We start from the raw sequence: 18295 nt of genomic DNA on the forward strand, positions 1-18295 counted from the left end.
CACACAATCCGTCATGTTTATGCCTATAATTCTTCCCGAAGAAGAGGATTTATAGTTATCGTAGGAGGCTGAGCATCAGGCAGTTACACTGCAACGACATTTTACAGTGAGGCCAGGTAATCCTGTGGAGGTGCTTCGGAAAATCATGGGGGATGAGAACAGTGCGCGGATTCGAATCGAGGCTTTTCTAAGTGCCGCTAATGCTGGGAGCCACCTCAACACTTCTGAAGGATTGAGAGGGATTGGCTTAGGTGACTCTCTAATGAGGCTGTTGTTCTTTTGTTTGTGCTGTTAAGGGGAATTAGCCGTATTAAGGTGCGGGAGTCAACCTTCAAGGCCGAGACAGAGCTCCATTGTGTGCACTTACCTGAGCCATGGTTTAAAACACATCATCATTAGGAACGGTATAAAAATTCACACACTGATAATTATCTAACCCAAAGTCATGCATTTTTGTTGGTTTTTTTTTTATATAACATTATATATATATATATATATATATATATATATATATATATATATATATATATATATATATATATGTGTGTGTGTGTGTGTGTGTGTGTGTGTGTGTGTGTATATTTTAAAAAACATGGAATCTTCTTAACTCGTGTCATGTGGTGGGTCGATTAAACCTTCAAGCCTTCATACCACAGTTCTGTTAAACTCTCAATTGTGATTGGTGTTGATTAATTTTCTATAACAGCAGCTCTGACAGTAGCGCATGTTTATATTAATGCGCTCCTTCTAATACGTTATTGTTTCCATAGTAACAGCTCGTTCACAGGGACTCATACGGCGGGCGCTCCACGTAAACAGATCATAAAAACCATTGATATGGTGAAGTTTTCGGTAAGGCCACGTTTATTTAACATTTATGAAAGGAGTCTCCAGTGTCAGTACTTTGTAACAGTCAAGAGAAGAAGTCTTCAGGACAGAGGAGTTTACTCTGTGGCTGGTGAGAAAACGACTGGGACTATTAACAGATAAAATGGTGTCATTTTTTAACAAATAAACGTTGACAAATCGCTGTGGTATAAGAGAAATAAAACACTTCGGGTGATGCTGTTATTGGAAAATAATCATCTGTTCATGATGTCACACTGTCGTTGGTTATTTTCATATAACAGAATGATTTATTTACGGTGTGTTTTATTCTCAACTTATCACCACAGACGCACTTTTAAGACCTCTTCACTAAAAGAGTCCGAGGGTAAGATGAACGTGGTGAACAGAATGATATTTATATAACGCCTTTAACGCTAATTGTCGTCAAAGAAATCTGTGGAGCCGAGACTCGAAACAGGAACTCTTTCTCCTCTAGTGGACAGATCCGACTTTACGACTCCGTCACAGTCCTTTTCAAAATGTATTATAGGTCAGTCCTTCCAGCATTTTGCAATTTTGCGATCACAGAAATGAACGCAAAATCAAGCAAACGCCGCGATATTCGGTGGAGCTTGCGATGTTTTAATCTTACCGCAGATTTTTCGCAGGTTCGGGCCGAGACGCGTCGTGTGACGTCATCACGACACGTGTTCAGCCAAAGCCCTCTTCGAATCACGTGCGTCGATCACGAGTACAGCTAAAAGGTCTCGTTTACAACAAACATCACTGTTAAAGCCGATTCGAGTCGTTTTGCACAAGAAAAGAGCAAACAACTCCGCAAGTTGCATCGCAATTTTTGAAGCAGAAAAAAAACGCAGTGGCAAAATCACGCATTTTTGCCCGCAACGATCACAAAAAAACCTCCTGTACGAACTGATAGGTATTACATGTATTACAGTTATTCTCTTATGTACTGATCCACTGTTACTAATCATATGAAAGTGCCAAATGACGGCCATTAAAACAAATCCGAGCACACAAACTTTTAGCGTGTTCAACCACTCACGTGTTTGGTGTGTTAGAAAATAAAATAAAAAGCTCTCAGATCTGAAAAACCAGACCTTCCTTTCTGTCCTAATCCTTCAGCTGTAAATGTGTGCATAGTTGAACGTCGCTCAGGGCAGAAATCAGAAATCAATCTCCAATAAGGCAGCAGCGCCGCAGAGCTTCCTGTTTAATACAGAAAGCCACTCGATAGGCAGCCGGCCACTTAAAGGAGTAAAGAGTCTCTTTACCCGGTTAATTACCCAATTACAGCTAATAGACCCCCCCTCCAACACACACACACACACACACACACACACACACACACACCCCATTCAGATAATATTAACTCTGTCCTGTTTCTCTTTAACAATTACACGACCGATTTTTTTTTTTTTATGTTTAATTTCCACGTTATTTTCCTTGAAAGGCTTCTAATAATGAATGGTTTAAGGTTAATTAAGTAAAATCCTGATCACTTATCGTTCATTCGAGCGACGTCTCACAACAACGTTTAGAAGAAAGTTTGACAGTCATTAATTGTGATTTATTTATCATTCATTTAGATTAGATGAAATATTACCGTATTATTAATAAAGATGTATTGAAGCTCGTCACTTTGACATTTTAGTCCCCGTGAGTCGTTTAAGTTCCTGCTTTTAGAAAAAAATCTAATGGACTGTTTAACCTGAATAAAATAAAAAAATAGATTACTTTAGCAGAAAATCGATTTGTCACAGAAAGTTGGGTTAGGATAATATGCAGAAAATGCAAATGATTATAGATCTGAATGCACAGAGCTGTGCAGATGTACAGATAGAATGAAAACCGTACAAGAAGGAAGATTTTGCGATTATTTTAAGAAGTACAACTGTGAAATGGATCCGAAACCAGTTCTGAAGGTCTAATAACATACCTTAAAGGTGCATTACGGTAACGTTTAAGAGTTTCATATAAAGTTGTACACACAGGTACGTGTTAGATTACAGAATATACAAGATCTTCCACTTATGGTGCTTATCAGATGTGTTCGATATGCCTGGCTGAACATCTCTAGCAAAAAGAAAAAAAAAGAAAAAAGTTTCAATAAAATCCTTGTCATGCTTGATTCTTCACTTCACAATTTTGCGTTTTTGTCAATATCTGAGAGGTAAAAGCTTGTCAGAAGCAGTTAGTGAAATCTGCTTCTTACCTCACAACCCGAGTGTGTGAGATTTGGTTTCTTAGCCTCTCTTGGCCCTTTTTTTTTTTCCTTCCTCCTTTTCTTTTTTATTTTCGAAGCGAAGGTGGATTAAGGCAGAGGGACTTTTGTTTAGATAAAGCGAGGGATTAGGTGGAGATTTGCCCCCATAAAGTTGTGGGCTTGATGGGCCTTTTATCCCGCCATGTCGCTTAAGCTGTGTTGCTTCTGGATTAGGACGATACAATAGGGTCCCTTGTGCAAGGGGGATCCGGGCCAAAGTGAGCGAAGGAGACGGAGGGAGAAAAAGGGGGTAATAAAGGAGAGAGAAAGAGAAAGAGAAAGGGAGAGAGATAGAGAAAAGACAGTAAAGGATTGATTTGGAGGAACTGGCAGGTCAAAAAAAAACTTCCAGCATGGGGATTTGTTCTGAAGATCCTGGGATCTTGTTGTGAATAATGAGATTTCTCCCAGGAATCAAGAGCAGGGGGGAAAAAAAAAAGTCGCACTGCCCCTTTAATACAGGTATCTAATTTAGAGAAAAGGAAGGAAAAAATGGGTTTAAGATGAAGGTGCTACTAATAACGTGTCTAAGAGATGGCTCCTGGCAAATTGCTTTGTTATTCTTGTCAAAAAAAGGTCTCCTGGAAGCAGTCGATTTTAAACCATACATCAAAATGATTAATTGCGCTGGGAAGAACAGATGCTGAAATACCCTTGAATGGAGCCTGAGAGGCTAAAGCTCTGCGCACTGCAAACCTAATGTATTCATGGAGTTTGCAGAAACATCATTAGGGCTATTAATTAGCTATTAACAGCCAAACCTCACGGTGCATGGCACCAAAAGCCTTTGTTTAATTATTTCCTTCCCAAAGCTATAAAAAAAAAGTGCTATCTCAATTCTTTTAGATGTAAATAAAATAAGGGATTATTGTATGATGATATAGTCTTCTCATTTGCACTGATCTCTGTTTATAGATGGGGAAACATTTTGTTTTTGATATATTAAAATATATATATATATAATGGACATCTCAGCTTAATTTACATCTCGGCTTAAGATCTTTAAGTTCTATTTGTTCTGTCTTTGCCTAAAAGTAAAAACTTTCAGGATGTTGAAGTTAAACTTGACAGAACTGCAGTAAGCTTTGGATACCATTTCAATCAAATTCCAATTACTTGTCCAATTACTACCATAACTGTTTTCAATAAATTTAAAAAAAAAACAAAAAAAACGACTAAATTAATTATCATTTGTGTCAGCTTTACATTTCCTCTTTGGTAAATCAGAACTTTTTAAACTTCTGTTAACTTCTGCAACTCTAATAAACTTCACGACGCTGGACATCTGCGTCTGCGTCCTAAATGACTCCCTTTTCCTTAAATAAGTGCACTACGTAGTCGATGAAATATTGTCTTTCAGTGACAAAAGGATGGTTCGGTAGGTGCCATAGCTATGCGGCACCAACAACCAGCAATGTAAACAATCATACACAATCATCATTCATTATAATATCGACACTAATATATTAAATAAACACGTTCTGAACAATTTTACATAACTCGGTTTCTTTCTAATGTTTTAGAGCCCTTGTAAAATGTTATACAACCTATTCTAGTACTCACTGGTACAATCCCCGTTTCCATGGGAACCTTTCAAGAGCCAATCGGAGCATGACGCGCATGTAAGCGTAATATTTATGACGTAATAATGATAGCAGCTGGACGTAGCTGTAAAACAGTAGCTTGATATTAAATTAAGCAAAAACAAACAAACAAATAAAACAACGTCAACAGCAGCAGTAATGTAACTGCTACTGACATTTATAAACGCGGTAGTGACGTCAAAAATGTTAGCTTAGCTTAGCACGTTAGCATTACTAGCTATTACTAGGCTTACGGGTGGGTGTAGCATAAAACACCCACCCAGTTAAAACAACATGTTAATCTCGGGCAAAAAGATTCATGATAAATTTGCAAATATGAGAATTTAGAATAAAAAAGAGCGTTATGATTTTTTTTGTTTGTTTTAGGAGTCTAGTCTTCTGTTGTTGTTGTTGTTGTTGTTGTTTCTTTACCCACATGTATTGTATATTTATAATGTCATCTCTCCTTCATCATTCTGTGTAAGTGTAAGCTCCGCCTGTGCCCCCTACTCCATAACTAGGTGCACTACATAGGGTACACTCCATGTAGTGCACTAGGCATTCAGCAGTGTCCAATAGGGAGCTGCTTGGGATTGAGTAAAGCAGCTTTAAGGAAAGAGCAACGCTTTTTTCTGCCTTTAATTGCTTTAGAAAGGCTCCTCACTAAGCGACTGGGCGGCTTTACAGCTCGCGGTTAAGGGCTTTATTTCCATCGGCTCACAAGTTAATCCGCTTTCTTTCTCAGAAGAAGAGATAAGGAAGGATGGGAAAATGGGAGAGGACACACGGGTTTGGGTGAAATAATAATAATAATAATAATAATAATAATAATAATAATAGACAAACAGCTTGGACCAATAATAATTCAGTTTAATTGCCTGTTGTTATTATTATTATTATTATTATTATTATTATTATGTTCCGTCCATTGAATAGCCTAAATCAATAAAAAACAGTTGGGGGGGGGGGGGGGGGTTGGGTGAAGGTCCAAAATAAAGAAGTCTCTTCTAGAATTCTAGTTATAAAGTTGAATTCTCAGAGCTCGTGAAACTTCAGCAGTACACATTTGCCTTTGAGGGGAAAAATGCGACATGAGTTTATTTTCAAAAATAGAAAACATTTTCTTTGAAAAAGATGTATTTTTTTTTTCTTTTAGACTCATCCTGTATGATGAACTTTAAAACAGTTTGAGTCAGTTCATATGGTACCTGCTTTTATTATAGGTCTACACCTACTTTTATGCGCGCGCACACACACACACCTATTATATATATATATATATATATATATATATATATATATATATATATATATATATATATATATATATATGTATATACACACATTCAAATAAATATAGACGCATCAATTAAAACCATTTAAGCAACGTTTACAGTTAAGTTTTGGGTTTCTCCTCCTCGTTCCCCTGGATTTAAATAAATAATAAATCGCTCCAGATGAGACCCAAACACTCAGTGGAGAAATCTCAGGATTTTCATTCTTCTTTTCTCCGACACATTATGCGGCTTTACGTTTTTTGCTGCCCTTAATTCCAACCTAAACGCTTTTGCTCCGGGAGAAGAAATCTTTAAAAAAAAAAAAAAAACCTTTCAAGAAGAGAAGGGCATTATTGTTTTAATCCTCTTACCGGCAGTCAGTTTGAGACAGAGGACTGAAACAGCTCACACATTTTGCAGGCCTGCAGAGACCTGGAGCGGTTATTAGTGCTGTGGAAAAGCGCTCAGAGTCCTGCGATGGCATGACAAAGCTGTAAGACAAACACAAGCAAGGCAGGAGGTTAAAGTTCTGCTTAAGAAAAATGATTCATTCAAAATAAATAAATAAATAAATTAGGGAGGAAGGTCCGAGTTGGATCCTTTGTATTCCAAAAAAACAAACAAACAAACAAACAAAAAAAAAAACCGCAAGAAATAAAATAAAAAATTCAGGGAGAAGGGTCTGAAGTTAGTTTGCTTAAAAAGAAATCATAAAAACGATAAATAAATAAAACTGTATATACTTGGGGGCATTGTCCAAGGTGTACTGAAGAAGAAGAAGAAGAAGAAGAAGAAGAAGAAGAAGAAGAGAAGGAGGAGAAGATTCGAATATTTAAACTTTCAAGCACTTTTATTCCATGACAATAAATCACTTAATTAATATATATATATATATGTATGTATAAAATGCATAATCCTGAATCTCACCTGCTGGAAAAGTCAGGTGTTTTTAAAAGAATTTTTTTTAATTTTTAAAAAAATAATAATTTTAAGTAACCACTTCTAAACTGCAAGGAACTGTGCATGGTTCCTTATCCTTATTCTGCAGAAGAAACGCGTTAAAGTTCAAGTTGAAATTTGTACTTTTATTGTAGAAATGAAAATCACGCCTCCACGTCATGATCATCTGAATAATTCCACGCATTAAACACCAAACCTTAAGTTTCTTCTCGAATCCAAGCGCCGCGAAGAATAGCCTATTAAACCTTAATGACTTACATCACTGTTTGTTTTTAAATGAAGTAACTGATTTTATTCATTCCTTCTTTTTTGGCTCTCTGTAAGCGCGTGACTGGAGAAATTTAAAAAACGGGGTCCTGGCCCATCACACGAGTCCTCGAGCCCAGGGCAAAGCGCAGAAACCTCATCGGTTTGATTGACACCTGAAAGCACCAATAGAAATCCGAGCTGCTCTCAGCCGGCGCTCTTTAAAATCCCTCCCCGAACCTGGAGCTCATAGATGGCACCGCTGCGCGTCCGCAGGAGCACGAGATTGGAAACACGCGCACGCACACACACACACTCACACACACTGAGACACTTTGGATGGACTGAGAAAACTTGCAGAGACTGAAGGAAGTCCGGAAGTGGACACGAGGACAGGCAAAAGAAAATATTACCACCTGAGGGTTAACTTCTTGAGGTTCCAGGATACTTTGCGCGTTTTGTTTGTTTCTCGGCTAAGAAACACACAGAGGTAAGCAGCAGCAATGCAACTCTCTAACACCTGCATTAAATATTGATTTCACTCTTAGATCCAACAGATAGTCCATACATTACATTAATAATGTGTGTTTTATTTGTTTACATTGTCTGACGCGTCAATACGCATGAGTCCATAATAACCTCCTGTGTGGACACTTCACACTTTACTCTCTCTCTCTCTCTCTCTCTCTCTCTCCCCATACACAATCGTGATGACATCACAACCACAACCAGCTCGTGATTAATGCAATCTTGGTTATCTGAAAATGTTTGTTTAACAACTTAGGTAGGTTGCTGGAGACTGGAGATAGTGTTTGTTGTTCAGAACAAAGAATTTAGAAATGTTTTTGACTTTTCTTCCTCCCCCACACCTCGTCTAAGATTTCTCGCTGTAAATTAAACCCATGAATAAAATCCATGAAACATTTCTGAAGTCCTGACTAGAGGTTACCGTTTCTAATCCGACAGCCGAACCCAAACCTTGCTTGATCACGTTCCTACTGAGAATCCCGATGAATTGAAAGTTTTAGGCCAACCTGACCTGACTTTTCAGAGTATTATCTCACACTTCAGATATTATTTCCACTGAATGGAAATGAGGAAAAGTGTGTGTGTGTGTGTGTGTGTGTGTGTACAATTACAATACGTGTCAAACATCGTGATCTTTTGTGCAACCGATAAACCAATAAGCGGTTGAATGTTAACGTTAAATCATGAGCGCAACAAAAGCATATAGCTGAATAACAGACTACAATTTATTATTTATATATCAATTTGACAAAATGTATTTAGAAGATAAAGAGTATCTATCTATCTATATCTATATATATTTACACACACACACACACACACACACTTCTAGTATATAATAGAATTCTTACTAGTATATAATACTGCATACTTCTAATATATCATATTTATGTACTGCAAATGTAAAGCCAAAAGAGCCTTTAAGCCTTCATGAGAAGTACATAAGAACTATAACAACGAGATCATAACTCTAAATAACTTTATAAGAAGTTCTTTACCCCATCATTTTAACCATATTAAACTATATTATATCTTATGGAATCCAATTGATGTTGGTGATGTCCAATTAAATTCAGATTTTTAAAAAAATCTTTCATTTTATTCCAACACATAAAGCTTGATACTTTTTCTCAGTGCGCATGCATTAACTAATCATTTATATTTATATATATATATATATATTGGTTAATCCTGGAGTTTTCTGTTCCTGAGATCACGAAATGATGTCTAGCAGAGGTTTAAGGAACTTCTAATAAATAAAGAATAAATGAACGATACTTCTGTGTGGTTAGAACGGACGGATTGCTGTGATCGCCGTGATCGTAATTAGATCTACGGCCGAATGTTTGCAGGGCCTCCACTTGTGGACCTTGTGCCCTGTGAGCAGCACACATTTTGGGCTAAGTTGTGATCGAATTCCAAGTTTTACGAGCGTATCCGATCATTCGGATGAAACAGCGTAGATCGGTCATTTCTTTTCTAAAAACAAACAAACAAACAAACAAACAAATAACTAAATGCAGAACTCGGAACAGGTGGCGTTATAATGAATAAATAACCTTTTAGGCTTAGAGCTGAAGTATAGGATTGAATAACGACGACGTTTCAAATCCACAAATGAAGACACTTCTCTTGCTTACTGTCTGAGGATTTACTACATATTTTTAAAATAATCAATCACGAAAAAAAAACATTAAACTTCACTTACAAAGAGCTTTTAAAAAGTTTCCCAAATCTCTCTCTCTCTCTCTCTCTCTCTCTCTCTCTCTCTCTGTCGTCATGTCTGTTCTGGGATCTTTGAACAGCTTGCACTAAAAATTATGATTGACAACATAAATATCTGTCAGTGAGAAGACTAAAGAGTCGCTGGAGGCCTTTCAGAAAGTGGACAGTGTGCGTGTGTGTGTGTTTTGTCTAATGTTGTCCGATCAGAGGCTGAGACTGTACACGCCAATTTACATAATGATGTTTTAATAATGTAACCATGGAGTGCTGCTACACACACTCACGCACACACACACACACACACACACACACAGCCTCCAGCAAGAAGTAGCAGAGGAATAGAACAACAATGGCTGCGAAACATGCTATTAATATAAGCTGGGCTTTGTGCTAAATAGGCCTAGCATTTAACCTGAGGCAAAAAAAGAGGCCGTCTTAGCCGAGTTAAAACCAGTTTCCCACTTTGGCCATGTTTAATTGTTTATAATTGTTTAAATAAAATTTTTTAATGTTTTATTAGTTAACCAAGTTCTTTTGGAAACACAAAACATATATATATATATATATATAAATACACACAAACACACACACACATATATAGATCTGTATAGATTTATCTGTTGAAAATATTCCACTATTCTTTTATTAATGAAAAAAAAGTACTTTTACAACTGCATAATTCGCCCCTAAGCAACACTTTAAATTGTTTGTACTTCTAAAGTTGAGAGACAAAACAGCCTTTTCTTTCTTCCTTTTATTCTCCTTTTCGTCCTAACGTGATGTTTATCGAGCGATACGAACTTTAATCCCCATAGAGACGAATATACTTTGCATATTATTAGTCTATATGTATAATTTTTACATTTTCGCAGTGGTGAATGTGAGTTAGTTTGAGATATAAAACGTCGCCGGTGGGGTAGCGTGGAGTACGTTGTGTTTTGTACCTGTGGTGTGTGAAGGTGTGTAACGTGGCGACTTTAACCCAGTAAAGCTTTAATGGTGCTCCTTATGGTCTGATTGTGTACCTTCAGTTATTTCAATAAAGGTCAAAGATATGCACTAACGGTACAAAGGAGACACACGTGATGGTACCACGATGGCGAGAAGGAAAAGTACATGTTGGTACCTTCATTCCTGACAGTTTATTAGCGGCCTGTGAGGAAACCGCGGCGTATCGAAGGAGAATCCGAATATATTGCATTTAAATTTTTCATTTTGAACGTGGAACAAATTTGGGTTTATTGGAGTGTTGAAGAGTTTACAGGGAAGGTATCAGTCACACACACACACACACACACACACACACACAGCTATTTCAAGAAGAAGAGGAAGAAGAAATTTGTAATAATGAAGGCTCATTGATTTTTGGAAATAAATTTAGTGTAAAGAAATAAAGGATGTGACGTGATCAGATCAAATTTACACTTTTACACGGTTACATTTCTAACAAATTGGCTAAAAAAAACAACCCAAATTCTTGTATGCAAGAAGCACGTTTACATGTACAAGTGTGTGTGTGTGTGTGTGTGTGTGTGTACGTCCGTCCGTGTCAGTGCTGATGATAGATGAAGGCCTCCGCAGTCGAAACCTATTTGCACTTCCATTAAGGACGGAGGAAGCCAAATGGGGATCAGTGTGCATATTTTATAGCTGCGAAGGAGTCGAAAAGCGACCCCCCCCCACACACACACACCCAATCCCTCCTCCCACTCATCCCTCCATCCCCGCATCCCTCCATCCATCCATCTCAGCCAAAACGCCGCCGCGGGATAAGGGGCGCGCGGGGAAATCGAGCCCATTCACTTCCAAAAAACACTGCGGGGAGAAAAGTAAATGTTTAGCAAAGCACCTTCTGTCCGAGAGAATTAAACCAATTCCCACTTGGCCCCCTGATCAAGCACACTTAATAGGCTGTACAGGGAGGGAGGGAGGACGGGAGGGAGGGAGGGCGCATTCAACAACACCGCCTAATGTCTGTTTAATAATATTTAATAGCCAAAATGTCTGCTTAATGCATTTAATGCGTTTGCCACCCCCGAAAAGAGGCGTGTATAGGCAATGCTGTGGGTCTGCACGTGTGTGTGTGTGTGTGTGTGTGTGTGTGTGTGTGTGTGTGCGTGTGTGTGCGTGTACAGCCTACTTTACTGCTTAGTTCTTATCATATTATTGTGCAATAATAATAATAAGAAGAAGAAGAAGTACAAGAAGAAGAAACCAAATTAAACCAAATATCTAATACTAAAATAATTACAAAATGCCTAGAGGTGCATGCTACTGCACATTTTATTTAAAAAAACAAACAAACAACCCTCTAATAATAAGAATAATATAAACCAAAAATTGCCCGTATTTCTGTTTCTAAAATCATGATAATAAGGCTTAGGAAAGCTGCATGACCCTCTGTGTGTGATATTCAGTTATAAACATTTCATCATCACAATTACATTAGACTACTTTTTAGAATAAACAGATTTATTAATTAAACTACTTAATGTGCTTCAGTGTACTGAACTAACAAAAAATAAATAAAAATGTCATGGAACGTTCAAAAAATATTGAGATCAGAACGATGTGTTGTGATGCTGGAGTGAAAAAAAAAATCATTTTAAAAGTAATTTAATTACTTTATTAAACTGAATTAAATCACTCTGTTGATTAAACAAACACAGACTTAAAACTCATCAAATGCTCTATAGCCTGTTTTTTTTGTTTGTTTGTTTGTTTGGTTGTTTGTTTCAGATGAAATTAATAGCACTTTTTTGTTGTTGTTGTTGTTTTTATTTTTTATTTTTTTAGTAGTGTGATATTGGAGTAAAAAAGATGCAAAGAAAAACTCTTAAGAAATGTGTATTTTCGGGGTCGTGTCTAAATCGTTTTTAAATTGCACAAATTAGTCTTATTACAAATAAGTACTTTATCTGTTAATGAAAAATAGAATGAATAATAAACATAAACAAAAAGTATTGACTTTTTTTCTTGGTCATTGAAAAATGTATTCTCCTTCTTCTTCTTCTTCTTCTTATTATTATTATTATTACTATTATTAGCAGCAGTAGTAGTAGTAGTATTACATTTAATATTATTTATTTTTATTAGTACGTTTAACTTAGTCCTTGGTCTGCATGTGATATTTCGACGGCAGTAAAAATTCTGTCCGAATGACCAACGGGTTGCCAGTTCAAATCCCAGGACTCCCAGAAAGCCACGCTGGAGTTCATAACCATCAGCTGTGCTGCTGAATTCTTCTTTACGTAGATAAAAAGATTTTGCAGAATGAATTATTAGCAATTAAAAACACCTGCGTTAAATGAATATGAATACGAATACGAACGTTCCTGCCCTCGTTGTCAGCATCCTGATGAATCGGACGCCTCGAGGAATCAGCACCGGGGCCGCTCGCTGTTATTTTTAATCTGATAACCGACTCAGTAATACATCCATGTGCATTAGTGAGGAAAAGAGTCGCCTAAATCCGCACCTCGCCGTGTTAAGTGTCTGGGGACAAAGCAGCAGCCTCACGGCTCTTAACACCAGCAGGTGGAGATTTACTTTTTCCTCCCGACTAATGCAGAGTGCCGTGAGATACGCCGCTCTGTCCTGCGCCTTCATGCTAATACATATCTAATGCATATCTAATACATATCTAATCGTTCCTCCAGGGTTTCATCTTAAACCTGTCACCATAGTGGAAATCGCACACTACAGCAGGGGGTCGCAAACTTTTTTTCAGCTCGAAAGCCTTTCGAGAGAGAAAATATCTCCACCGAGCCACTTCTGACTGCAGCACAGGTTTATTTTAGGGATATAATGCACCCATACAGATGGACCATCATATTTCTGTACTAGATCCTTTAAACTGTCTTATTTCTTTCCAACTTTCCACATTACGCCGTGATTCGGAAAAAAAAAAAAAAGACAAATAAATCCTAACAATTTCCTATTTTATTAAAATTGCAAAAAATTCTAAACTGAAGCATTATTGCGACACAAGATTTATTTTAGGGACATAATCCACACAGAAGCAATATGGACCCTCATATTTCCATACAGGAACCTTCAGAGGGTTTTATTTATATTCCTTTCCAACTTTCTTTTCACACGCAGGAACAAGTCGCACTGTGTTAAAATCTCATTTAGAAAAACCAAAACAATTAAAAGTCATTTTCTAGTGTTGTTAAAAATTGCAATCGGATTCAAATGAACATCATCTGGATTTATAAAACAATAATAATAATAATAATAATAATAATAATAATAATAGAAAGAACTATAATAGTAGATATATAGCCAATGATGGAGATTGAAAGTTATGTTCAGTACTAAAGAAAGAAAAAGAAAAAAGAGGAGGTACACTCACCCTAATTTAAGAAGCATGACACTATTATTTAAATGCGTATTATAATTATTATTTTTTAATCTAAATATTAAATAAATTGCATTTCCTAAAGCTTGGCTTAATGAACAATATTAAATATTCCTCATCGTACTGCTTTCAATAAACTCGTCAGTTATTGTGATCTAAATCAGATCTGCGTAGAAAACCTGAAACTATCGGATTAGTTACAGTAATTTAGCCGAACGCATAAAGTCACATTCCATTAGGTAAACAAGTGCTAATTGCGGCAATTAGGTTCTTTTATACGAATAATGGACTGGAACGAGGCGTAATGTGATACTAATGAACAGACCCCTCTTCCCAGAATGCTTTGCAAAGCAAACGAAATGCTAATATTAATGCTGCTTATGACAGTAAACCGACTCATTAATTAAAGCACTGATGAGACCGGTGCATTAATTAATCAATTAAGTCATTAATTAGCCTAACACGTTGATGACGTGGCTCGTTATTCACTCGTCTTCCTGACAAGATTCTGAACGGACGATTATAATTACGGTTTTAATTAGAATTATGGTAGGAAACCATCATCTCTCTCTCTCTCTCTCTCTCTCTCTCCTTAGAGAGACGTCAGGCCAAGTGGGAGAACAGTGTTTCTGCTCATCTTGTCTCATCTCATTTCATCCCATCTCACCCCTCTAACACACACACACACACACACTGTAACCTCATGGAGTGTGTGTTAATAAATTTATCAGGTGTGCAGACATGTTTTGCTCTCTCTCTCTCTCTCTCTCTCTCTCTCTCTCTCTCTCTCTCTCTCTCTCACACACACACACAGCTCGCATTAGGAGTGTATTGTCTAGAAACGTGGGTTGCGTAACATTTAGGAATGCTTTTTAATTGCTTTTAACATGGCGGCACAGCAGTTGGTTAGGGTTATTATCTAGTTATTATAGATTTATATACACGTTACAAGTCTAATTGACGGATTACTTCAGTGAAAAGGGTTTTATTGGAAGCGTGATATTTAAAAACAAGCAGAAATGATGTGAACTTGAATACTAATAAGACAAATCAAAAGCTGCTGATCTAGCGCTTCGAAACATGATGCGCGAGCTTAGATTTCTGTGAGAAGTTCCGGCTAAACAGGATCGTTTCTTTTCTTCTGACGTATCTAATATTTAAGATGGTGGTGAATGGGATGGTTGTTGCACGGGCTACAAAAAGGGCTTTAGCGCTGTAAATAAAACGGAAGGAATCCTTTGCATTAAGACTCGCGGTGTCCGTTTTGTTTGCAGGCATCACACGCCATGCAGCACTACGGCGTGAACGGGTATTCCCTCCACGCCATGAACTCGCTGAGCGCCATGTACAACCTCCATCAGCAGGCGGCTCAACAGGCCCAGCACGCACCCGACTACCGGCCGTCGGTACACGCGCTCACGCTCGCTGAGAGGCTGGCTGGTGAGTGAGAGGCTCGGTGTGACATAACAATAACATCTGTACATACAGTAATGCTATATGCTAGTCATGTTGTGTTCGAGTTGCTGTTCGTCATATGAACAACTGAACCGAAGCCTAACGATGAACAAGAGGGGAACGATCCGTGACCCGAAACCTGCGAATGTAAAATTTAAACCGTGCTTCGAAACTCAACAGCACTTTACATTAAGCAGTCAGGCTCGGTACATTCCGACTATTCCGATATTCAATTACTCGACGATACGATACTTCTGATCACTTAATTTGATTAATTAACTTCATTGCTTGCTTTGTTTCCCATTAGTCCCTACCACTGGGGACACGTATACAAAAGCGTCAAAAGTGTCACGTTCAACTGATTAAACATCTTTCTTTTTTCTCTCTTCGAAAAACGGCTGCACATTTCAAGACATTATACTCGAGGCTCGTTACGGCTCTCAGCATCGTAAGCAGCGGCGGAGTCGCACGGCCTTCACCGCGCAGCAGCTCGAGGCTCTGGAGAAAACCTTTCAGAAAACACACTACCCGGACGTGGTGATGCGTGAACGTCTGGCCATGTGCACCAACCTACCCGAGGCCCGAGTCCAGGTGAGACGTTATTCAAACCCATAAACGTTTCACTACAGCATCCTCGGATTCAAGAATCACACGATAAGAAATAGCCGAGGTTTCCGGAACGTCTCCGCCTGTTTCAATCGGAAAGCATTCTTTTTTTGAAATCAGGTGTGGTTCAAGAACCGGCGGGCGAAGTTTCGTAAGAAGCAGCGCAGCCTGCAGAAGGAGCAGCTCCAGAAGCAGAAGGACGCCTCACCTGAAGGAACGTTAGGAGCAAGCGAGAAGAACGACACTCCCTCCACTGTAAACCTGGAGAACCCGCTTCCTCCTTCGTCCACGTCCTCTTCCTCTTCCGTCGAGGCCGAGGGGCCGTCGGAGCTGAGCGTGGAGCTAAACGTCACCTCCGCGGAGCAGTCAGGGAGCGAGTCGGCCACAGAGGACAACACAACCGACAGGGAAGAAGAGTTAAAGCTTCACCAGGACGACATGAAGGTGGACAAATCCGGGAGGCTTTCTCCTCCCTGTAAACGTCTCAGCCCCAAACCAGGTAAAGACGTGAGCCGAGATGATATTTTTCCACGTCTAATCATGATATCCTGTCATAATACACTGATGCAGTTTATCTAACACCATTAATGATGTTTATAGTAATACGGTTATATTGTAAAACAGCATCTGTCCTGCACCAGGGTGGAATTTTAAGCGTAAATGAAGCTCAGCTGCATCTCATTTGGAATTTCCCTCCATCATACATCATCCCTTTTGCTTTTTGTCCTTTTCACTCAGAATTACAGGTGCTGAGGTGACATGATGGCTATTTTTTAATAAGGTGTGGTCATGGATTCATATGTTGATGCTAAGCAGGCTAAGCACAAACCCACTGACACAGATCGCTGTTTTGAGGAATTGTGTAACTTGAGCACACGACTTCATGTTGTGGACCGTCAAACTTTATCTGTGGCTAGAAGTTCATTATTTGGCTGAAAACATCTACTCAGGTTTGCTTAAGAGAGCATTTGCTCAAGGTGCCGTGGGGTTAATGGTTAACGCCTGGAGTAACGCCAGTGACTCCAGTATACGTCTTTCCATCTCCATGCTTAGACCACAACGGCCTTATTCTATTAGTTTCTCTGTGATGATGTTTTTATAGCTGATAATCGACTTAATGTACAAGAAAACATTGACTGCTAATGAATAATTCATGACTCCTCCGTTTTTAAAAATTTTCTTACAAAAAGAGACCACAGTCCCGCCCACTTTTTTTCTATTGGCTCAAGAAACTGAGGCTCATGTCCTTTCCCCTTCAGTTAATCAGCTTTTCCAGTGCATTTATTACGAAAAGTTTTCAAGCGTCTCCCATATTCACGCGGCAAGGACTCAAAAAACGTTGCCACGTCTGTGTAATCGACCCCACATTTTAACACACTGTCTCCATGTCTTTCCTTCCAGATTCTCCCCTCGGCTCGCCGGCGATCACATCCGGGGCTAACGGCATGACTGGAGGCATCTCTCAGAGCCATTCGTATTCGTCGTCACCGCTGAGCCTCTTCCGCCTGCAGGAGCAGTTCCGCCAGCACATGGCGGCTACTAACAGCTTGGTGCACTATCCGTCGTTCGACATGGCCGCCCCGTCCTCCTTGCCCTACCTGGGCATGAACGTGAGTGTCCCGGCGCCGCTGGGTTCGCTGCCCTGCCAGTCGTATTACCAGTCCCTGTCCCAGCACGCGCAGCAGGTCTGGAGCGGTCCTCTGCTGCAGGCCTCCGCCGCGCTGCCCGGCCACAACAGCAAGACGAGCAGCATCGAGAACCTGCGGCTACGCGCCAAGCAACACGCCGCCTCGCTCGGCCTCGACACCATGCCCAACTAAACACTAACTGCGACAAAACAGGACACGCTCGGCTGAACGAAAATGAAAACCCCTAGCTGCCACCTGGACCCGCAAAGACGATTCACAAAATCTATGTAAAGAAATTTGGTGTAATTTCTGAGCAACTTTTTTTTTTTCTCCCCCTTTCATTGTTGATGCCGAAATATTTTTGTACTCAAGTTTTTCATTGAAAAAATCTTATTTTGAAATGGGAAAAATGCATTTACCCTATTTTCCGGACTAGAAGTTGCACCTTAGTATAAGACACACCCCTCTAAATAAAGTCTCCTAAAAACAATAACCTTATATATATATAACATTTTACAGGATGCCGTATGGATGCCATTTTACCTACATGTTTGTTTGTAGTTGTTTTAGAAATAAGGCTAATAGCACAATTTTAACACGCATTGTGTCACTGTGGATGTAAGCAAAAAAAAAAAGTGCCTTATAGTCCAGAAAATACGGTAAATGTGATTCATTTTCACTAGGTGTCACTAAACGTATTACGAAAACGAAACACAATCAGCAGGCTGCAAACGTCCGGCAAAAAATCTATGCTAATGCTATACATTTTTTTTTTTTTTTTTAAATACACCTACATTTCTTCCCGTTTA

The 18295-nt window shown here is 38.9% G+C and overlaps 1 protein-coding gene across 1 annotated transcript; it reads left to right on the forward strand.

Annotated features, from left to right (window-relative positions):
• The first annotated feature begins 7638 nt into the window (after positions 1 to 7638).
• On the forward strand, positions 7639 to 17827 carry dmbx1a (diencephalon/mesencephalon homeobox 1a). The gene is made up of 5 exons (XM_053652231.1): positions 7639 to 7671; positions 15072 to 15237; positions 15665 to 15843; positions 15979 to 16357; positions 17260 to 17827. The coding sequence occupies exons 2-5, from the start codon at positions 15084 to 15086 to the stop codon at positions 17676 to 17678; spliced, it is 1131 nt and encodes a 376-aa protein (XP_053508206.1). The 5' UTR covers positions 7639 to 7671; positions 15072 to 15083; the 3' UTR covers positions 17679 to 17827.
• Positions 17828 to 18295: the final 468 nt, after the last annotated feature.

This window comes from Ictalurus furcatus, chromosome 20, assembly GCF_023375685.1.
Source record: "Ictalurus furcatus strain D&B chromosome 20, Billie_1.0, whole genome shotgun sequence".
Taxonomy (NCBI): Eukaryota; Metazoa; Chordata; class Actinopteri; order Siluriformes; family Ictaluridae; genus Ictalurus; species Ictalurus furcatus.